The sequence below is a fragment of the Conger conger genome, chromosome 12 (assembly GCF_963514075.1).
Source record: "Conger conger chromosome 12, fConCon1.1, whole genome shotgun sequence".
Taxonomy (NCBI): domain Eukaryota; kingdom Metazoa; phylum Chordata; class Actinopteri; order Anguilliformes; family Congridae; genus Conger; species Conger conger.
Window position 1 is genome coordinate 27,724,628 of NC_083771.1, and position 22,791 is coordinate 27,747,418.

Sequence of the window (22,791 nt, forward strand, 5' to 3'; positions counted from 1 at the left end):
ATTGTTTACAAAGGATTCATCACAATTTGCTTCAAAGTTTACCCAGGCCTGAACCCCCACAAAGCCAGCCAGACACACAGAGACAAGGAAAACCTCCCTGGAAGACTTGGAAGAACATTTTCTGACTTGAACCCAATTAAGATGCTGTGGCAGGCCATGGTTGAAAACCTACCAATTTGTCTGAATTAAAGCAGTTTTGCAAATCAAAGTGGGATAAATGTCCTTTATATTGACATGAAAGACTGGCATCATACTATAGGAAGGGTTTGGTTGCAGTTATTGCTGCTGAAGGTAGTGCAACCAGATATTAAGTTTAAGGGGAGCAATTAAGCCTCACATGGGTAATATGAGTGTTTGATTACTTTTTTCCATAATAAAAGAAAAAGGCCTAAATATGTTTTGTATTTACTCAGGTTTCCTTTGTTTAAAATTACATTTTGAGGAAATCAGAAAGTGGGCAAATATTTTTTCATGCCACTGCAGCCCAAATGAAAGACAAAATCTTGTCGTTTTTTATTTAAAAACTTGAGTGAATTTGGCGGAAACTTGTGCTTCAAAGAAGACTTCCTGTGACTAGGTTTCGACTTCAGTGTGACATGCACAAGATGTGTACAGGTAGAAATTTTGGGCAGAAAACAATAAAAACTTACTTTTCTCCAGTTGCTCAAAAGAAGTTGCAAGAAAATAATGAAACAGGAGAAGTTACTAACCTTTATGATGGCGATGTGAGTGTTCTATTTTAATTATACACATTATATCATCATGCAATTATATTTGGGTTTTTTTAACAGCGTGGGGAAGTACCATGCAGGCTATTGTGCAATGTACAGTAGCCTAAATAGCTGGTTATTTTATGCAGTAGTGGAGTTTGCTCCGGGCATGGGACTTGTGAAAGCGGTAGCGAAAGACAACGATGCCAGTATCATCGTAATAGCGCGCAAAATTATGCATCATTTTATCATTTTTTCGTGCAGCCTTCAAGCGCAATTACACTTCTTTCCAACCACCTCGTTTTTATCCAATCATTGGTTGACTTCCCCTTTCTAAACTGCTCTGCCGCCGGATCACTTGTATATCCCGGATGTACACACCAAATTCGATAGCAAGCATGGAAAACGTTCTAGTTTGTTGTGAAAGATACTTTAGTTCGCTATATTTGTACAGATGTGTATATGGCATTTAAATGCGTACCGTACCTTGGACGAAATAAGGCACTTGAGTTTCCCAACATGTTTTTAAATCCGTCCGCAACTGCATGTTTGAATATAAGCTCTAAACTCAGCAGAGGTAGTACACTACAGCTCACGAGCTTTCTTTTCACTCGCTGTATTACTAAATACACCAAGATATCTACGACAGCGAAGAGGAGGAAGCCTGCGAGCGGAGAGCCACCCGGATCTCCGCTGCTGAGTTCGGAGCAGCTGGACCGGATCGAACGGAACAGGAAAGACGCTCTCCAGAGGCTAGCTGCTCGCAACGTACCACCCGGATTCGGGGAGAGCTGGCACAAAGCGCTGGGTGAAGAGTTTGCAAAGCCCTATTTCACGAGGGTAAATGTGTCTTCAGTGCCCTGCTGTCATAATGCATGGATTCTTGTGTAGGCAGCAAATACCTATACATAAAAAGATGGCCAATATACCTCGACTTCTGTCAAACGTCCTGTGTCTAAAGTGTATTTTCCGTTCTGCAGGTTATGAGCTTTGTTACAGAGGAAAGAGAGCGGTACACTGTCTATCCTGCTCCGCAACAGGTGTTCTCCTGGACTCAGATGTGCCCTATCCACAAAGTCAGTTCTGAAAATACCGCTCCCAAACCAACACACAGAAACTCTTTGCTCACCGTAACACATAACTAAATACATATGAAAATAGTTTGGAATCATCATGTTCCTTAAAATGTAACTTTGTCAGAGTCCTGTGAGCTTCTCCAAGGACGTAAAATAATTAGTGAACTCAGGTGGTGTAGTGCACAGTTGGAGCAAATGCCTGCAGACACTAGAACCTGGAGTTCAGTAGCAGCTGGATGATTTCATACTGCATTAAAAGTGTCGACTTTTATTTATTAGTGTCTAGATTTTCTTACTGTTACAGTTATGGTTGGGTTAAAAACCAGCATACACAGTAGGTTCTCAGGCCTGAGTTTGTAAACACCTGTTTTAGAACTGCTGGTAACCATGCCATGAGATTGTAAGTCTGTACTGAACTGTTTGATTAGTTACTAAAGAGACAGCTATTCGACCGGTATTCGGGTGTTACTCAGGTGATATCTGGATGTGATGCTCAGGTGAAGGTGGTGATTTTGGGACAGGACCCATACCATGGCCCATGTCAAGCTCATGGGTTGTCCTTTAGTGTACAGAGACCCACCCTGCCTCCTCCCAGGTAAGACCATCACAACCACCCCCATTTCCCATCCTGGTGGATCAATTTTTACACTTTGAAGTAGGCTTTGGTTATGACCGTGTGAGCGTGCCTGCATAATGTGTTGTTTCATGGCTTTTACTGTATACTAATACTATACTACAGTTTGGAATGGGCTGTGATTGTGTGTGTGGTTGTGTGTGCTGCAGTTTGGCTGTGATTGTGTGGGCTGCAGTTTGGCTGTGATTGTGTGGGCTGCTGTTTGGACTGGGCTGTGCTTGTGTGTGTGATTGTGTGCGCTGCAGTTTGGACTGGGCTGTGATTGTGTGTATGGTTGTGTACTGCGGTTTGGACCGGGCTGTGATTGTGTGTGTATGTGCTGAGGTTTGGACTGGGCTGTGATTGTGTGTATGGTTGTGTGTACTGCGGTTTGGACCGGGCTGTGATTGTGTGTGTGTGTGCTGCGGTTTGGACCGGGCTTTGATTGTGTGTGTGTGTGTGTGCGCTGCGGTTTGGACCGGGCTGTGATTGTGTGTGTGGTTGTGTGTACTGCGGTTTGGACCGGGCTGTGATTGTGATTGTGTGTGTGTGTGTGTGTGTGTGTGTGCTGCGGTTTGGACTGGGCTGTGATTGTGTGTATGGTTGTGTGTACTGCGGTTTGGACCGGGCTGTGATTGTGTGTGTGGTTGTGTGTGCTGCAGTTTGGAGAATGTGTTCAAAGAGCTGATGGAGGACGTGGAAGGCTTCCAGCACCCTGGATACGGAGACCTGAGTGGCTGGGCACAGCAAGGTAGTGACTCGCCTGTCCTCCTGTGCCCTCTACAGCAGCCATTTTCTTGGACATCTTTCATTTCAACCCGAATTCCAGCAAACACGATGGTAGATCTCCAATAGCAGGGTTGGGCAGCGACTTGCGTGTGTGTTTGTGCTCCATTCTGTGTGATGTGTGTGCGTGTGTGACGGTTGCAGTGTGTCCACTACGCAGGTGTCCTGCTGCTGAATGCGGTTCTCACAGTCAGAGCGCATCAGCCAAACTCCCATCAGGAGCGTGGCTGGGAGACCTTCACTGATGCTGTGGTCAGCTGGCTCAGCGCCAACCTTGACGGCCTTGTCTTTCTCCTCTGGGGTGGCCAGGCCCAAAGGAAAGGGGCGGTCATTGACCGGGTGGGTAAGCTGACCCCAAACACACACTTCCAGTAACCAGTCTTCTTATGCTTACAGAAACAATCTGACCAAAACACACTGTTACACTGCTATAGCAAACGGCAATGAGCGGGTTTCAAACTTTAAAGGAACTGTTCAGCTAAAAATTTAATTAAGGTATATTTCCACCCGTATCTGTCCATGTATTTTTCTAAATCTTTGCTGTAGTTCACTCTGGCAAAGCAGACTGTACTGGTCATGTGGCTTCAAAGTGCTAAAAAAAAAAAGATTATTATTATTATGATTATTATTATTATTATTCAGACTCATAATGGCTTCTTTGGCTGTCTTTGGCACAGCGCCGGACTCCAAATGCAATTAAAAGCCTAGAATCAAGACTAGACATTGAAAGCTTTCTTATACTTGCACTAACTACTGACTAATCACCTGACTAATCAGAAATAGCTGAGAAGCCAACTGTCCAATTACCTTTTGCCCACTACAATGGGGGGGGGGAACTATGTATAGAAAAGGATGTCATTCCTACACGGATCATCCAATACGGATGTAGATACCCTAAAATTAAAATTAACGTGCATGTTTGTTGTTTCACTTTAAATTCAATGTCCTGGAGTACAGAGCCAAAAGGATAGAAATTGTCAGTGTCCGAATACTTAAGACTGCATTGTGTTGGAAATGGTTTATATTATTATTGAAGGTACGATAGGTAATTTCGGTCTTCTGTATACTTTTAAACCCAAATTTAAGGACTTGGCAGAGGGTGAGTCAACATGTCACTGAGCCTTTTTCAATGATAGGAAGGCATTTACAATGGTCTTGTTACAATGTTTTAGCACAAATATCTTACCTATTGTACCTTTAAGTCAGTCTCTATATATATGCATGAGTATTTCAGTTATTTATATAAGCATGTATAATGTTGTGTTGGTGACATCATTATGTAAGTACTGTGTCATCGTTTGTTCCAGAAGCGGCATCATGTTCTGCAGACATCCCACCCGTCCCCCATGTCTGTGCACCGGGGCTTCTTCGGCTGCAAGCATTTCTCCAAAACCAACTGCCTGCTGGAAAAATCTGGGAAGACCCCAATAGACTGGACCATACTCTGATTGCAGGATCGCCCACTCTCATCCTGACCCCAGTCTGACTGCACTGACGTAGATTGACCACATTGTGATAGGGCTTCATTAACCCCATAATCGGTGGAACTACCCATTGCTGTTCTCTGACATTTATGTAGGGGAGATCTTAGACTTAGAAATGTATCTCTTGTACTGAAACACACCAAAAACCAGGCCCTCCAGGACTGAAGTTTGACACCTGTGGCCTAGAAGCTATACATTTCTTGTCCATTAAAATGTTTTGTTTGTGCTGAACTGAAGGACATTCACATGAACAGGCACCCCCCATTAACAATGGGGTTTAAAAAAAAAAAACGATATGTATTTTGAATTGGGATTTTAGCTGGTCAACTCAGCTAAAAAGTTGACTCATCAGGACTGGACATACATTTGTACAATCTATAATGAAGTCACTTCTGACCATTTTGTTTGTGTATTCAACTGTAGCAAGAGATGTTTAATTTTGTATGCGTATATTATGCTTTCCAAAGCAAGAGATTATTTAAAAATGCAGCCTTTTTTTGTTGTCTATTGACGATTACATGACTGAATCAGACATTTGTTTGTATTACACTTTCCTAAAGAGTAAAAAAAAACTAGTAAACTGTATCCAGACTCGCCCAATTGCTGTTTTACCATAAGCTAGTGTACTTTGGATATCATTTCATAAATTGACAAATAAAGTTGAAATAATAGAAATGTTATTTTATTTGCAATACAATTTCCTAGTTCCTACATGGTTAATGATAATAAAAATATACAATAAAACAGTGTACGATAAATCCAGTGTCAGACCTTTGATAATTAAAGTGTATTTACAACAAAAACTAAGTCGGCATCTATACATACAGCAAACCTCTAATGCAGGGGTGTCAAACTCCAGTCCTGGAGGGCCACAGTGTCTGCTGTTTTTTTGGTGTGTTTCAGCACAAGAGATACATTTCAAAGTCTTTCATTGGCTAAAGAGTCCACACACCTTGTTCAGGTCTTAATTGGCTGCTGATTGAAAGGAAACCACAAATACCAGACACTGCAGCCCTCCAGGACTGGAGTTTGACACCCCTGCTCTAATAGATTGGGGGCCAAAGCTGAATACCCTGCTGTTTAGTTCAGGCCCCCAGCACATGTGTGCTCATGTGTAGAGACTGGGGAACAGTACTGCAAGTATAATCGTGTTCCTTATGACATAAAAGGCCGGTTTCACAGACACAGATTAAGCTTAGTCCTGGACCAAATTGAGTTTTGTGTGGAGAATCTCCATTTAGTCTATGACTAAATCTGTGTCTGTGAAACTGGCCCTAAGACATTTACCAGGGTCAAATAACTATTTAACCTGTCAACAATCGCATTAACTTTGTCGCCATCTAATGGTAAAGTGTGTAATCACATAGTGAGGGGACATTTACCGTACAGTATGTTTAAGAGGTAACGTTTACACGTACAGGCTATGTATGTACACTCACCAGCCACTTTATTAGGTACACATATCTAGTACAAAGTAGTACAGTTTTACCTCCAGTCACAACCTGAATACTACTGGATTCAATAAGGTGCTGGAAAAATACCTTAGGGGTTTTTTTGGTCTATGCTGACTTGATGACATCACGCAGTTCCTGCAAATAGTTTGGCGCCACATTTATGCAGCTGACCTCCTATTCCAACTCATCCCAAAGGTGCTGGATTGAGATTTGAGGACTGGGAGTAAACTGAAGTCACTGTCATGTTCATGGAGAACCAGCTTGACGTGTGTTTTCTGTCATGGTGCATTACCTTCCTGGAAATATAAATAAAACAAAATGCAACTCAGTCGGTTTAATGTGTGCCCAGAAAACATGCCCCACACTATTATACCACCACCACCACCACCACCAGCCTGCACCATTGATACAAAGCAGGACGGATCCATGGATTCCTGCCGTTATCTGCATGCTGCAGCAGAAATCAAGATTTGTCAGACGAGGCAATGTTTTGGTGATAACATGCCCATTGTCACCTCAAGTCAAATTTCTCAGCTGACAGAAGTGGATCCCGGCGTTGTCTGCTGCTGTAGCCTATTCACTTCAAGGCTCAACATGTTGTGCAATAAGAATTGCCCTCCTGCACACCACTGTTGTAAAAAAATAAAAAATAAATAACTTGAGCATTTCTGACCTTTTTGTTAACTTGAACAAGTCTGTCTGTTCTCCATTTGTTATTCTAAAAACAGTTTGGGCCGTTTCAGGGCATGTTCCATTATTCTTTCTGAGCTGTATCTGAAAAGCATGTGTCCAATGAGAATGGGGATGTAGACGGTTTTGTCTGTAAACAGGAGGAAAGCAAGGAAATAGATCTCGTTTAGTATGACAAAATTAGAGAAATCAAAGGGCCTTTCTGTGTGGAGTTTGCATTTAGCAATTTTTCGGCTTTTTCCCTCTCCCAGTCTCCCTCCATATCATGTGTACAAATTGTTTTTTATCGTGGGAACATTTACACATTGTACATTTACAGATCCTAATAAATAAATAACTGACACTTTTAACCAAAGTGACTTACAGTTGACTAGACAAAACGGGACAATCCTCCCCTGGAGCAATGCAGGGTTAAGGGCCTTGCGCAAAGGCCCAACGGCTGTGTGTATCTTATCGTGGAGACAATGGCGCTTGAATATCCTCATGAAAGTCCTCCTCGTCACTAGGTTCACACTTCACTGTGCAGGTCAAAACACTGTCTGGGCTGGGGGGCGTTTGCTGCAAATGCAGGGCAGAGGGCGCCGGTGAAAAACCAAAACTTATTAATGCTACAACTATTAAATGTTTTTATTTTATTTTTTTAATGGCATTTGGCAGATGCTCTTATCCAGAGCGACGTACAGTTGATTAGACTAAGCAGGAGATAATCCTCCCCTGGAGCAATGCAGGGTTAAGGGCCTTGCTCAAGGGCCCAACGGCTGTGTGGATCTTATTGTGGCTACACCGGGGATCAAACCAGCGACCTTGTGGGTCCCAGTCATGTACCTTAACCAAGCTACAGGCCGCCGGTTTTTATTTATTTATTTATTTATTTTTTACCAAACTCCAATCACTGCTCTAGGTCCAAATACTTACCTCATGAGCGTTGAAGTAGGAGGCTCCACTCAAAGCCACTGTAGAAGACAACTGCAAATTGTCAGCAGGAATTTTGCCAATGAAGGGCTGGCTGTTCCAATGTCCCTTATGTAGGCAGTGATGGCAGGTCTAATAAAAAACGAATGATGAACGAACGGTGCATTGAAACACAAGTAATGGGTTTTCAAGTGGAAGGGTGTCGAATTTGGCTAGGTGAGAATGATTACCTGAATGATTGACAAAAAGGTCCCCGTCACATACTTTTCTATTGTGCAGGTCTGGAGGCACATACGGCATGCCTTGAACAGGTCCATGAGGTTGTCTTCATAGACTAGGTACTTAGCAGTGTTGGACGGGGGTTGAAAATTACTAAAAGGGAGAGAGAGAGGGAGAGAAAAATAACGAGAGAGAGAAGACTAGTGAGAATTGTCTACAATTGATACGCGGCTGTAAAAAAACTTGTGCTACAGGGAAATATTCCGGCAATATAAAACTGACTAGCAACACGGTAAATTAAGGACTAGTCTTTAATACGTTGCCCTACATTCAGACCTACCTGTGACTGCCATCCGCCATTACAGAAGCCTCTGGAAAAGTGGAGTCCCTGGAATCGTCCAGCTGGCTGAGGGAAGATGCTGGACTACATTCGAAGCGTGGCTTTTTCACAGGATTTGACGCGAATGGGGGACTTGGACACAGGCCCAAATCCTCTGTCGAGCAGGAGATAGAGGTCCCCCGGGGTCTTACTTGGATTGCTGCACCACAAAAAATAAAAAAAGAAGCCTACTTATTTGGTAAAGGTGAATTATGAAAACACCATGGTTCCATCTTTCCTGAATCCATACCAGTAACAATTACTGTGTCACTCAAGAAAAAGCCCTCATTGTAACCTAATGGTTATCGGGGGTCTTTTTTACATTACATTACATCAATGGCATTTGGCAGATGCTCAAGTACAATTTCAACTGCTACCTGTACAACAAAGATAAGGACTAGGGCCTATTTGATCATCAAATTTTTTTGACATAGTAATACTGAAACACGTATGAATGTATATGAATATACTGCTTACCGAGCCAAACAAAACTAGAAAAGGTATCATCCTAACGACACAAGTAAATAACACAGGTGAAGACAACAGCTAAGGTTTACAGGGAGGTAGGGAGGGACGAGGAGAGGTGTAGCTTGAAGCGGTGCGTCTTCAGTCTGCGCTTTTCTGCTCACAGACATACCTTTGCTCCGCCTTCTCGGCTTGTTGGGTGCGCAAACGCCAACTTGCGTTGAGGCGACTTTCATTTTCGGCGCTTCATATTGACAGCCTACATCCCTCGTCGATGGCTAGAAAAATACAGTGGTTCATGTATAAATGTAATATAAATGTAAACACTTAAACGAAAGTTGCCAAGTGCTTCTCAAGAGACAGAAATTTAAAACAAAATTAAATAAAACATTAAGAAAGATAAATAAAACACAAATACAAATTCACAAAGAAAATTGTGGTCTGAAGTGAAGAGGGCTGGTCCATAACCACAAACCCAAGGATATTAATGATTCTGAAAGGTTCACTATGACTTATAGCAGTCATCTTTGCCAGGGGTGTTTGCGCAAAGTATTAAGGGATGCCAATAATTGTGAACCCTTATTGGAGAAAACTTCTTTTTTTTTACGTAAGACCATGTTATGGTTGATTCTGTTGAATCATTAGTAAAGCACACTAATTTACCAATGTTGGAAAATAATGCTTATATCAATAACTATATTATTTTTAAGTTTATAGTATATTTTGCATATATTTATCAATAATTATTGTTTAAATATAAGCATATTTATCAATAATGCATATATTTATCAATACTTCTGGAGCCCACTGTGTGTACATATATATCTATATATCCATCCATCCATCCATTATCTGAACCCGCTTATCCTGATCAGGGTCGCAGGGGGCTGGAGCCTATCCCAGCATACATTGGGCGAAAGGCAGGAATACACCCTGGACAGGTCGTCTATCGCAGGGCACACACACCATTCACTCACACACTCATACCTACGGGCAATTTAGACTCTCCAATCAGCCTAACGTGCATGTCTTTGGACTGTGGGAGGAAACCGGAGTACCCGGAGGAAACCCACGCAGACACGGGGAGAACATGCAAACTCCGCACAGAGAGGCCCCGGCCGACGGGGATTCGAACCCAGGACCTCCTTGCTGTGAGGCGGCAGTGCTACCCACTGCACCATCCGTGCAGTGTCACTAAGAAGTCACTAAGTATTTGTGTGGTGCCATTTCTAATCTTTTCGTTATATATATATACATACAGAGAAGTCACTAAGTATTTGTGTGGTGCCATTTCTAATCTTTTCGTTCTGTACTCCAACACAGGAGTAATAAAATAAATGAAATAAAATCATTAATACTGTCGCCTTTAATTTGAGGGTATTTACATCCATATGGGGTGATCTGCGTAGGAATTTACATCCCTTTTTATACATAGTAGGGGACCAAAACTAATCGGACAGTTTCTCAGCTTTTTCTGATTAGTTAGGTATACTCAAACGCTTCCTTAAAGCAGGTATGAGAATGGTTTAATGTAGTCGTGAATCTAGGCTTTTAATATTTTTTATTATTTTTATTTTTTTTACATTCATACACACACTCACACCGACGGCGATTCATTCACCCATTCATACACACACTCACACACCGACGGCGACTGGCCGCCACGCAAGGCGCCGACCAGCTCGTCACAAGCATTTGTATTGGGGGTTGGGTGTCTTGCTCAGGGACACTTCGACACAGCCCGGCCGGGGGATCGAACCGGAAATCCTCCGACTGCCAGACGACTGCTCTTACTGCCTGAGCCAAGTCGCCCCATCTAGGCTTTTAATTGCCTACGCCCACTCGTACACGATGACATAAAATCTAGTTTTCCAGGAAGTGGATGGAAAAAAGAACATTCCAGTATTACAATTTTATATATATTTTTGCGATATATGACGTGTTCGTATGGTTATGAAGAAATTACTAAATTGAGAAAAAGGTGCATTTTAATTTCAACTAGCCTTTAAATTTGACTAGCAAGATAACATTACAACATTAGGTCAATCATCTGGTTATTCGCGTCATTTCCCTAAACTATATTGAGTTTATTAAAAAATATCGACTCATGCCCTCCGCAGACTCTCTTCTTTAGGTGCTGTCTCCTTGCCTGTTGGTTTGTTTTATAAAGTACAGATACATATCAGAGCTGTACTCTGCAGTCTGCCTCTCAGTATTATAAAAACAAATGACAAGCTTGCAGAATGAATGCTCAAGCTGAACACCCACACGCAAGCATGCACGTGCGCGCTCCAAACCTGACTGTTACGATTAACAATGCATTCTGTTCTTTCCCACCAACCATGGTGCAATTTAAAGGTATGAATTGAATGAATAGAAACAAGGTTGTAAATTCTCAAGAGTTCGTGCTAATAGACATAACACTAAGCTTGGAACACTGTAGGATTAGCCTCCGGTGCATAGCTGTTGATGTAGCCCATGGTCCTAACACTCTGAGTTTAGCCGAATAAGTCTTAATTTCCAAACACTATAACACTATGCATAAATGGAGAGTGGCTAGTTACATCATTGTCTCTGTCAACAGGGCATTGTTTGTGTGCAGGAGAGAGTAATTGCACATGGCTGTGATTGAAGATTCCTGGATGCTGTCAGCCACAATGCACACGAAAGAGATTTGATTTACACAAATCTATGAGTAGACCTCAGATCCCACAGCTGTATTCATAACACACTCCACAACAAACAACAATCATCTACCCTCTTTCTATAACAGGGCTCACGTTGCATTCCAAATATGCACACAGAAACTCCAATCCCACCGATTCCGTACAGACACACCCCACTTACTTTTGTTGATGATGACTGCTGTCCAACGGTGTAAATCGACGGTATTGCGGTATCCGTTAGTGACAGATGTGCTGCGAAGCCCATCTTGTGCTGGGAGATATTTACGAAGTTATCCTCGGTGAAATGTCTTGCACACAACTGCGAACTCTCACTAATACCCGACTCCTCAAAATGGGTAAAATTCAACCACTGTGATCGCAACCACGGGTTTTTGGGGAAAGGGAACAGTGTTTGAGGGGGAGGACAACCGAACACACAACGTCGAACCATTTTTGCAGGGCTCTTCTTCTTCTTCTTTGTTTTTGTTTTTTATTCGTAGGTTACGTCTGTAGGCCACATACTGCCACCCACTGGATCACTTACATAGTGCTCGCCAATTGCTGTTATATCTTAGTATAGAGTTGAGTATACCTTTAACCCTCATGTGGTGTTGGCCTCTTCTCACACTACTTTCATCTCCAATTTGCTCTCACAGCTCTCCACATACATGTACATGAATACTTACACCTATGCACACATATTGTATGTTCTTGTTGCCTTTCTATGAATCAGCAGCATATTTCATGGATTGGACACACAGCCCTCTCCACTGTGTTGTAGACATATTGCTGAAGGAAAATGTCCCAAGCCTAGTGACCCACCTGCACCCCATATGCACAAAAACCAACTACCGCCCCTCCCTACTCCTAGTCCGTAAGGATTCCCTCCACATATTTCATCACCTCTCAGTCACATGCACACACATTCACACACAGATGCATGCAAGAACACATACACACACAAATTCACACACTCGATATGATCAGAAGAAGACTATCAGAGGATACAAAAACACAGATCACATGCAGCAAGTGTAATAAATAAGACTACATTTGTAATACACACACTGAAATTCTATCCATCATGTGGAGTGTAGACATGCACACACAGTTTTCTGCAGGTGTGTATGCACATACAAGCGCACATAGAGAGATCTATTTCATAACTGTTACATTTGGTTCTTGTTTTGTGTTTAGCTCAAAACAATACACATAGTCATGAAAACCTTGTTTCATTTAAGATAAACATGATTCATGCAACCCATGTCTTCAGTATCGTCCCTGAAACTTTTTCACAAAAATGAATGGCACTATAATTGTTAAATGTGGGTAATTAGCAAGCATTAATCATATATTTTATTTATATTGTTTGGGAATGAGATAAATACAATATTTCTTAAGTATTTTGACATAATTTTTATTTATGTATTGCTTTAAAATCTCAATAATGTTCATTTTCATGGCGAACAATACCAACAGGTCCAAAAAAACGAGGGTTAAGAAATTCCAGTAGATACTTTAGTTGATTGCCACTTATCTGCGACTGTTCTAGTACACTGGAAAGAGTAAATCTGGCACAATTCTCATTCACCAGTTCTCTCCTCCGTTCGCTTTTCTCTGTCACATGGCATTCAAACACAAGTTCCACTGTTTCAGTCATAAGACACACAGAGCAGTTTTCCGCTGCATTTCTCCCAACCCTAATCTTAGAATGGTTAAGCCATGTAAGGCCCAATCATCGCACCACAACTCCATTGCACCTACTACCTACTCAAACACCTACTTGTGTTTGATCTGCACTTTGTTGTACGTCGCTCTGGATAAGAGCAGTCTGCTAAATGCCTTGTAATGTAATGTAATGTACTACCCCACACACTGCTTGCTGTTCCCTTCTGTCTGTTGTAGGCTATTCTGTATGGATAGCTCCCTTTATACTCCTCATCCCATAAAGCCTGCCACTGTGATTGCACTGCCTGCTGAATCAAAGCCTTCATCTCCGTCTTCCCCAACTTCATTGTAGGCTCAGCCCTTCAAATAGTGTGCTATCTCTGTAGGTTCTATTGAGGTCACAGAACTTTAACAAGCTGTTCATTTGTTTTCTTTGCCTTCCATGTTCAGAGGGATTATTTACCCTCTTAAATTAAACATCAACAGCAAATAATTATTTTATTGTAAAATAAAATGCATAAAAATGATATATTTTCGAAAGATTATTGAGGGACCAAAACAATAATTATTTTCCAAACTACTACACGTAATTAAATGTGTAGTTTAAAATGACCGATTATTATCTTTGGTTGTTAAACCAGCGTGGGTTACTACATAGAAATCAATAAACAAAATTTGCACTCACAGCTATACTTCCGGGTGCTTCACCGCCAGGTCCTCCCACCATCTGCCTTTTTCACGGCTTTCAACAAATCAAATTTGCCGATGGAGCGCGTAGACAAATGGGAAACGAGATTTGCGCTTTGAGCTAAAACAGGAAACAACAACATCGTTTAGTTCTTCTGCAAATGTATCCAGAACGATTAGCACGTAAACATTTCTTAGTTTGTTAGTTATTTATTTGTTTGCCTGAAGTGCATTGTATCCGAAACCGACCGAGTGAGTATATTAATACTAACTGCTGTAGTTAACGTTAGCGGACTCGTGTGTGTGTGTGTGTTTGTGTGTGTGTACACATGGGCTAGCCAGCAAGTGGACACGCGTTTTCGTAATTTTGTAACTAGCTAAATAGTTTGTATTGTTGCCTTAAGCCTTATGTTTTCTGCTGGCATAAAAGTTATAAACTGGCAGAGTTGAAAGGGTCTATACTGGGGTCGATATGGGGTTAGCGATATGCGAACCTCGCCATTGTTTAGTAGGCTATCTGAGCTTTGCCCCATTATGTGTCAACTAACGTTATATCAGAGACAATGTTAGAATTCGATGGGGAGGGACCAGAAATCATTTCGAATAGATTATGTTGGCTATAGGTGCAGGCATATGAGAGGGTTCCACTGGTGTTTTGGTGTCAGGAGTACGGCCATGTGGGGGGGGTGGGGGGGGGGGGGGAATCACGAAGTATGAGTAAATAATAGCAAGAGACGGAAGATGGAAAATGAAGTGGAACGGACGAGAGCGAAGAACAAAAAGTCATATGCAGAATCAACAAAGAGTATGAGTAGAAAGGGAGAATGGGGCGGAAAAGACAGTAGAAAGTTGAGACACTGGAAAAACAACAATGGGGGATGTCACAAATTATGAAAAAGGATCAATTAAGGTTTTTGGCGTTTATCGCAATGGTTATAAACTGTGCAGGTGAAATGCAAACAAAGATAGGATTGGGATGGACGCAGCAAGAGAGATCTTGGGCATAAATAATGTGAAGGGATTTTTGAGAGGGTTTGGAGGCAGTTAGACGCTAGGGAAATGTAAAAATGCTAAAGAAAAGACCGTGGGCTATGGAAGAGGAGAGTTAATTTTATTGTTAGGAGAGAAATATAAAGCATTCAGTAGGTGGCGGTAATGCCATTAGATTTCAAACCGCCATAAAAACACTAACTTGCAAGAAGAAAAGGAAGAAGCGGGCAACACATACCAAGGCTAATTTCAGTTCTGCTTGGTTTAAAGTGGTAAAAATGCGAAATAAAGCTTCTCAGTTTGGCAGTATGCAAGATGTGTTTGCGGTCATCCATGTGTGTAGTCAGTCGTGTGCCTCTGTGGTAAGCATTGTGTTCTTGTGTGCAGTCTGCATTGTGCATATGCAATGCACTTGTAAATTGCTTTGGATTAAAAGCATCTGCCAAATGACTAAAATGTCAATGTAAAAAATGTGTATGTGGTTGCTTGCATGCGTGCAGTCAGCAGTGTGTTTGTACTTACCTGCAGTAACAAGCATTTGTACCACAGGGGGCGCAAATGGGGAAGAGATACTACTGTGACTACTGCGACCGCTCCTTCCAGGACAACATGCACAACCGCAAGAAGCACCTGAATGGTGTCCAGCATCACCGAGCCAAGAAGGCCTGGTTCCACTGCTTTAGAGGCAAGCTCATCCCACCATTGTACTTGCCCCACCATCACATTACATTACAGGCATTTGGCAGATGTTCTTAACCAGAGCAACGTACAAGCAAGTCTACGCTAAACCTTTGCTTGCAGTGCGTTTGCCCTGCAGGTGGCTAGAGGGCCCTGTCTGTGTCTCATATTGCTCTGTCCAACAGAGGGCTCTCTGTGTCTCATATTGCTCTGTCCAACAGAAGGCCCTGTCTGTGTCTCATATTGCTCTGTCCAACAGAAGGCCCTGTCTGTGTCTCATATTGCTCTGTCCAACAGAAGGCCCTGTCTGTGTCTCATATTGCTCTGTCCAACAGAGGGCTCTCTCTGTGTCTCATATTGCTCTGTCCAACAGAAGGCCCTGTCTGTGTCTCATATTGCTCTGTCCAACAGAGGGCTCTCTCTGTGTCTCATATTGCTCTGTCCAACAGAGGGCTCTCTCTGTGTCTCATATTGCTCTGTCCAACAGAAGGCCCTGTCTGTGTCTCATATTGCTCTGTCCAACAGAAGGCCCTGTCTGTGTCTCATTGCTCTGTCCAACAGAAGGCCCTGTCTGTGTCTCATATTGCTCTGTCCAACAGAAGGCCCTGTCTGTGTCTCATATTGCTCTGTCCAACAGAAGGCCCTGTCTGTGTCTCATATTGCTCTGTCCAACAGAAGACCCTGTCTGTGTCTCATATTGCTCTGTCCAACAGAAGGCCCTGTCTGTGTCTCATATTGCTCTGTCCAACAGAGGGCTCTCTCTGTGTCTCATATTGCTCTGTCCAACAGAAGGCCCTGTCTGTGTCTCATATTGCTCTGTCCAACAGAAGGCCCTGTCTGTGTCTCATATTGCTCTGTCCAACAGAAGACCCTGTCTGTGTCTCATATTGCTCTGTCCAACAGAAGGCCCTGTCTGTGTCTCATATTGCTCTGTCCAACAGAGGGCTCTCTCTGTGTCTCATATTGCTCTGTCCAACAGAAGGCCCTGTCTGTGTCTCATATTGCTCTGTCCAACAGAAGGCCCTGTCTGTGTCTCATATTGCTCTGTCCAACAGAAGGCCCTGTCTGTGTCTCATATTGCTCTGTCCAACAGAGGGCCCTGTCTGTGTCTCATATTGCTCTGTCCAACAGAAGGCCCTGTCTGTGTCTCATATTGCTCTGTCCAACAGAAGGCCCTGTCTGTGTCTCATATTGCTCTGTCCAACAGAAGGCCCTGTCTGTGTCTCATATTGCTCTGTCCAACAGAAGGCCCTGTCTGTGTCTCATATTGCTCTGTCCAACAGAAGGCCCTGTCTGTGTCTCATATTGCTCTGTCCAACAGAAGGCCCTGTCTGTGTCTCATATTGCTCTGTCCAACAGAAGCCACTGTCTGTGTCTCATATTGCTCTGTCCAACAGAGGGCTCTCTCTGTGTCTCATGCATTTCTGAACTCTTTGTCTCCTTGACAGATGCTGCTGCCATATTGGCTGATGAGAAATCCAAGCAACCCTGCAGGAAGTTTATTCAGACAGGTGTGTGCGTGTGCGTGTGTGTGTGTGTGTGTGTTTATATACACTCAGTGATCACTTCATTAGGTATTTATTCAACTTATTTTTTAGACTCAAGTCTTCTGCTGCTGTTGCCTCGACCGCTTTGAGGTTTAATGCGTTGTGTGTTCAGATACGGTCTTCTGCACACTACTGTTGTAATGTATGGTTATTTGTGTTAATGTCTCCTTTCTGTCAGCTTCGACCCGTCTGGCCCTTCTCCTCTAAACTCTCTCATTAACAAGGCGTTTTCATCTGCAGAACTGCTGCTCACTTGATGTTTTTGTTTTACGCACCATTCTCTGCAAACTATGGAGACTGTTGTGCATGAATATCCCAGGAGATCAGCAGTTTCTGAGATACTAAAACCACCCTATCTGGCACCAACAATCATTCCCCAGTCAAAGTCACATAGATCACTTTTCTTCCCCATTCTGGCATTTCGTCTGAAAAACGGCTGAACCCCTTGACCATGTCTGCATGCTTTTATGCATTTATTTGCTGCTGCATTATTGGCTGGTTAAATATTTGCATTAACAAGCTGGTCTACAGGTCTACATAATAATGCTAACTGAGTGTATGTTTGTGTGTTATGTGACTGTGCGATTGGCTCTTTCAGGGCAATGTGGGTTTGGACCCAGCTGCAGATTCTCTCACATGACTGAGAAGGACATTGCCAATCTGGAACATCAGATAGAAGGTTAGTGAGTTCTAAGCTCCAGCAGGGGGCAGTAGTAGTACAGCAGCGAACCATCCTGTCTTACAGTGTTTGACTAACGCTGTTGTGTGCCTACATCAATAATACATGAGACTACGAGCGTGTGTTTCTCTTTCACTTATGTATCTTATTTAAGTGGCGGAAGGGGAGCTTGTTTTAAAATGTCTTATCGGCTTGTCAAGCATATGTTCAGACATAGCGGTGCATGAACATAGATAAATATTGATCTGGATGGCTGGATAATCCTTTCTGTGGCCAGTACAACCTTGTCTGTGCTCTGAGGTGAGGGCTGTGCTGAGACTCTGTTGATGGTGTCTCCTCACGTACAGATGACAGGCGACGGGCGGAGGAACCAGCAGGTGGACGCGTGTCCCCTGAGCGCAGTGCGGATGAATGGCTTTCCAGGAGAGAGAAGAGACTGGCACTGCACAGCAGCGGGTAAACACTCAACTACCACCAAACACACTGCGCCATAACCACCTAACACACTGCAACATAACCACCTAACACTCTGCACCATAGCCACCTAACACACTGTACTATAGCCACCAAACACACTGCACCATAAGCACCTAACACACTGGACCATAAGCACCTAACACACTGTACTATAGCCACCAAACACACTGTACTATAACCATCTAACACACTACCATAACCACCAACCACACTGTACCATAGCCACCAAACACACTCTACCATAGCCTTCAAACACACTACACCATAACCACCTAACACACTGCACCATAGCCATCATAATCTCCAAACACATTACACATTTGCACCATGAAGACCAAACCCGCTGTACCATAATGACCGAATGCAAAGCACCGTAATGGCAAAACACACTGCACCACAACCACCAAACGCATTTGGTCATAGCCACCAAACACACAACACCAATGTGCTGCAGCACAACCTTGAGTACCACATACAGAACACGCTGAGTGCAGGGTGAGTGGGCGGGTTGAACATGGTCACAGTGAGAAGGTTAGTAAATGCAGATTGAACATGGTCACAGTGAGAAGGTTACTAAATGCAGGTTGAACATGGTCACAGTGAGAAGGTTACTAAATGCAGGTTGAACATGGTCACAGTGAGAAGGTTAGTAAATGCAGGTTGAACATGGTCACAGTGAGAAGGTTACTAAATGCAGGTTGAACATGGTCACAGTGAGAAGGTTACTAAATGCAGGTTGAACATGGTCACAGTGAGAAGGTTAGTAAATGCAGATTGAACATGGTCACAGTGAGAAGGTTAGTAAATGCAGGTTGAACATGGTCACAGTGAGAAGGTTAGTAAATGCAGGTTGAACATGGTCACAGTGAGAAGGTTAGTAAATGCAGGTTGAACATGGTCACAGTGAGAAGGTTAGTAAATGCAGGTTGAACATGGTCACAGTGAGAAGGTTAGTAAATGCAGGTTGAATGCAGTCACAGTCCATGGTCTACCGCCGTCGCAGTTCATACTTGTACAGTAAATCCTCAAATTGCGTCCAGGATTCTATTTGAAGCCGGGCCTCGGATAATAGCCGGGGGCGTGGTCGATTCGGACAAACAAAGGCCGGCCCCCAAATACAAGCCGGGGTAATATTGCCTACCAGTAGGGCTATCAGTCCATGAGCACCAGAAGACATTGTTTCGATTTAACTCATTGAAATTAAAGAGCTCTTCTTAATATTTTATATTGTTGGTTGGTTTAATACTGTTGCCAATGAAAAGTTGTTGTCCTACACCATGGGTCTCCAACACACTGCTCTCAAGCTACCAGTCGCTTGCCGCCCCTTTCTGAGTAGCTTGCCAAAGGCTGAAGCAGTATACATATAAACACAATTGTTGCCGCGAGGCAATTTAATAAAAAGTAAATCAGGCAAAATAAAAAATTAACTCAATTTAGGCTACTTGGCTACGCAATATGGTTTCCATGTATTTACAGCACAGCGAACGTTCAATGAATGAATGAAAGCGGCTGCCTTGGCTCACAATAAACAGACGGGTGGAAATCCCGACACTCTTTCAACTACATAAAACTTAACAGTGAACCATCAAATACCCCCCAGATTTCAGTGCCCATCAGTCCCAACATTTAGCAATAGAATCAAACAGTCCAAAAGTAAATTAAATCCCAAACCAAAGCGAAAATCTTTTGATAGCCTACTGGTATGCTGCTCCAAACGAAACGCATGTCTCACAATAAAACGCACTTTAGGAAAAAAAGATCCTTAACTTGCTGTTATCTACGCTAATTTGTTATTGTTCATGAAGGTGTGTCTGGCAGGTTGTTATTTTATGGATTCTGGACTTGCATGTGATTTATTGTGTTTGAGAATATTTGCAATAAACTAAGTCTGTTAAGACTGACACTATGACTTACCAGATTAGCCTACACTAATTGATTTCTGAACGGTTACAGGAAGTGTTGAACAGTGTTGGCCCACTTTAAGTGTAGCCTTTTACTTTATTTCTAAGAATAAAATTCTACAACAGAAGCCTAATAAGAAATAAAGGCCTGCCTCGAATACAAGCCTGCCCCAAATAAAGGCCTGTGCTTTGTGCAGCCTAAGTAAATAAAAGACCCCAGCCACAATTTGAGGATTTACGGTATATTTGTATTTTGTAGAAGACTGGAGGCGGAAGAGGAGGTGTCTCCCCAGGTCTGCGATGTGCCTCCCCACCTCCTCTCTATCCCCAACCTGCCCCCCTCCCTGTTGCCCCCACCGCCCGCAGGATGGCGGGGTGCTCCCCATACGGACTGGGGTTAAGGGTCACGTAGGCTTCCGCAGGCACAGAGAGACTGGAGGGACTATAGAGATGGGGGAAACTGGGCACAGCTGACTTGAGGGAGGTCCCAAGGAACTGTGGGGACTATAGAGAGCAGGAAAACGGGGAGGACATCCGTTGAAATTTGTTGTGTCCTCCCTCAACCCCAGAGAAAGAATTCTGAGGTTCTCACAGAAACATGTATAATCTGTCTCATGTGAAAAGTTTTGCATTTTGTTCACTTGTTTTAAACACAGCGTGTGATCTGATTTGTGCTGCTTATTCAGGAAGTAAAGCCGCTCTCTATGACTGTTATATGTTTTTTTGTAACATTTTGGTGATGGAGATGGTGCCTAGTTAACCGCCTTGTTTGCTTGCCTGTAATTATAATAAAACAATATTTTTTATAAAATAGAAATGTTTGACATGACTAAAGACAAAAGTATCACGAGTGGAAATTTCACAAATTTCAATATGGGATCATATCTGACCCCAGTCACATTAGGTGATATTCCTGTTTGTCTATTCATGAAAACTTGTCTAAAACTAAAATTGAATAAGATGGCATTAACTATAACATTACTGTCTAGCGTTCAAATCAGAATGGTCATTTTAATACACAAAACTACTGTGTTGCTTGCATGAGGGTTTAAAATGAACTGTATTCAGCCAATCTGGGCACACCTGAGTGCAAGTATATGCTCTGTCCGAGTTTGTAATTTGAATGCTTTTTTACAAATGTTATATTTTGCACCTCCAAAAATAAATACCAATGTTTTTAATGACTATGGGTAGCTAAATTTGCTGCTGTAATGTCTCTCTTTGTGCCTTCCAGCTCTTTCTTGATACACTGATCCTATACAAGTCAGTACTGCAGTATCACTCCACTGTTGCATATTGTGATAAGGAAATGCTGAACACTAATCTTAGGTCTGTCCTGAAATGTTAATCTGCAGTTACATATTCAAATCCCAAAATGCATGGCAGTGATACGTCTGGATGGATGTTGAGGATGATGTCTATGATGGTTAAGGTCAACCGCGCACATTTCCGGGATTATATAAAAATACTTTCTGCCCTCCATCGACAAAGAAAGTTGAACGTTCAAGCAGACATTGGGTATTTTCTCAGATTCTATCAATTTCATTAGGCGACTCTTTTAATATGAAATGTGTATTTAAATGGCGGCCAGTGGAAAATACAGGTGCACAGGAGGCCTCCTGGTTTATTTGGGCTGTCTTACAATTGTCATGATGCAACATGCTCGTACTTCCCATCCCAAATAGGTTACGGGACATTCCACACACGTCCCCCTGAAGGGTGTGAAATGAATTGTAGACAATGGAGTTAGGAAGAGGTCGAGCAGATGGTTTAGTGGCAGCATTTTTTAAACCTGCCGTTTTGGCTGAACCCCAGTGTACAGGTTTAATTGAATGAAAAAGGAGGGATGAATTATCCTTCGTCGGTTAAAAAAATGGGAGATCAAAATGCTGATGGCCGCAACAGCAAACTCCTTACAGTCCTTTTCTCTCCGTTTTCTTTCTATAAACTATTATCATTTTCTTTCTTAAAAAATGTACATGTTGGTTTTATTTATATTATATAATTATGTCCTCTTGAAATAAAATGAAACAAACTGCTCTTCCAAAATTAAAATAAGCAAAAACACCTACTCCACTCACATATTTGTTAGCTCATTGTCACTTTCCTCTGTGCCCCTAGTGTACCATTGCCATAAACATGATTAGTTTCTCTTCCCTTCAAGTTCCTCCGGGCTATTATTGTAGATTGGTGCATCTTGCAGGTGAGGGGGGTGGGTCCCTGAGGCATATAACCTGCACCAATCCTGGGTCAAGCCACACAATTTCAATATTCTGTATCCCGCATTGACAACAAAAGCAGCAGCACAGCAATATTACTTTGGACAACTTTTTGACCTTTGAGAAATGTATTGTCTTGTTTTGATAGTAAGTTTGGAGATAAGCTGCCTAAGTAAAGGAGATCGCTGAGCTAGGCCTGGATTTCCAGGGAAACCCGGAGATTGAGCCACTACTACTTCATTTTTCCACTTTGTAAAGATGAGGAGGCAACTGACACACAATGTTCATAGAACGGCTCACGCTATCTCCCCTGGGCTCTTCGGAGCACAAACAACAGTGCAGTACCTTCCCCGAACTGGGATACTTAACAAATATTTTGAACTATATTTTAGACTGCAATGAGGCTACAGTGAGACTGTACTGAGGCTACAATGAGACTTGTGGAGCTACAGTGAGACTGTAATGAGGCTACAATGAGACTAATGAGGCTA

At 42.6% G+C, this 22,791-nt stretch overlaps 3 protein-coding genes across 9 annotated transcripts; 2 read left to right on the forward strand and 1 right to left on the reverse strand.

The window, feature by feature from the left end:
- The first annotated feature begins 585 nt into the window (after positions 1–585).
- Positions 586–5,427, forward strand: ungb (uracil DNA glycosylase b). 3 transcript variants are annotated; one of them, XM_061215830.1, is made up of 7 exons: positions 586–725; positions 1,347–1,550; positions 1,691–1,786; positions 2,284–2,381; positions 3,062–3,239; positions 3,330–3,524; positions 4,493–5,427. In XM_061215830.1, exons 1-7 carry the CDS (start codon positions 597–599, stop codon positions 4,631–4,633), a joined length of 1,041 nt encoding a protein of 346 aa, XP_061071814.1. In that variant the 5' UTR covers positions 586–596; the 3' UTR covers positions 4,634–5,427. The 3 variants fall into 3 exon arrangements, with proteins under 3 accessions (XP_061071814.1, XP_061071813.1, XP_061071815.1); XM_061215829.1 differs by lacking the exon at positions 586–725 and having other exon boundaries at positions 919–1,550; XM_061215831.1 differs by lacking the exon at positions 586–725 and having other exon boundaries at positions 931–1,550; positions 3,062–3,150; positions 3,346–3,524.
- LOC133105620 (uncharacterized) lies at positions 5,330–11,914 on the reverse strand. 5 transcript variants are annotated; one of them, XR_009703877.1, is made up of 7 exons: positions 11,636–11,914; positions 8,961–9,066; positions 8,285–8,483; positions 7,956–8,097; positions 7,729–7,857; positions 7,178–7,371; positions 5,330–6,752 (listed from the first exon to the last, which is right to left on the reverse strand). XR_009703877.1 is itself a non-coding variant. In XM_061215832.1 (6 exons), exons 1-6 carry the CDS (start codon positions 11,903–11,905, stop codon positions 7,264–7,266), a joined length of 954 nt encoding a protein of 317 aa, XP_061071816.1. In that variant the 5' UTR covers positions 11,906–11,914; the 3' UTR covers positions 5,330–7,263. The 5 variants fall into 5 exon arrangements, 1 of the variants encoding a protein (XP_061071816.1); XR_009703875.1 differs by having other exon boundaries at positions 5,330–6,943; XR_009703876.1 differs by having other exon boundaries at positions 5,330–6,419; positions 6,797–7,371.
- Positions 11,915–13,880: 1,966 nt separating this feature from the next.
- Positions 13,881–21,266, forward strand: zmat5 (zinc finger, matrin-type 5). The gene is made up of 6 exons (XM_061263451.1): positions 13,881–14,061; positions 15,349–15,484; positions 16,926–16,988; positions 17,623–17,703; positions 18,051–18,159; positions 20,341–21,266. Exons 2-6 carry the CDS (start codon positions 15,358–15,360, stop codon positions 20,480–20,482), a joined length of 522 nt encoding a protein of 173 aa, XP_061119435.1. The 5' UTR covers positions 13,881–14,061; positions 15,349–15,357; the 3' UTR covers positions 20,483–21,266.
- The last annotated feature ends 1,525 nt before the right edge of the window (positions 21,267–22,791 follow it).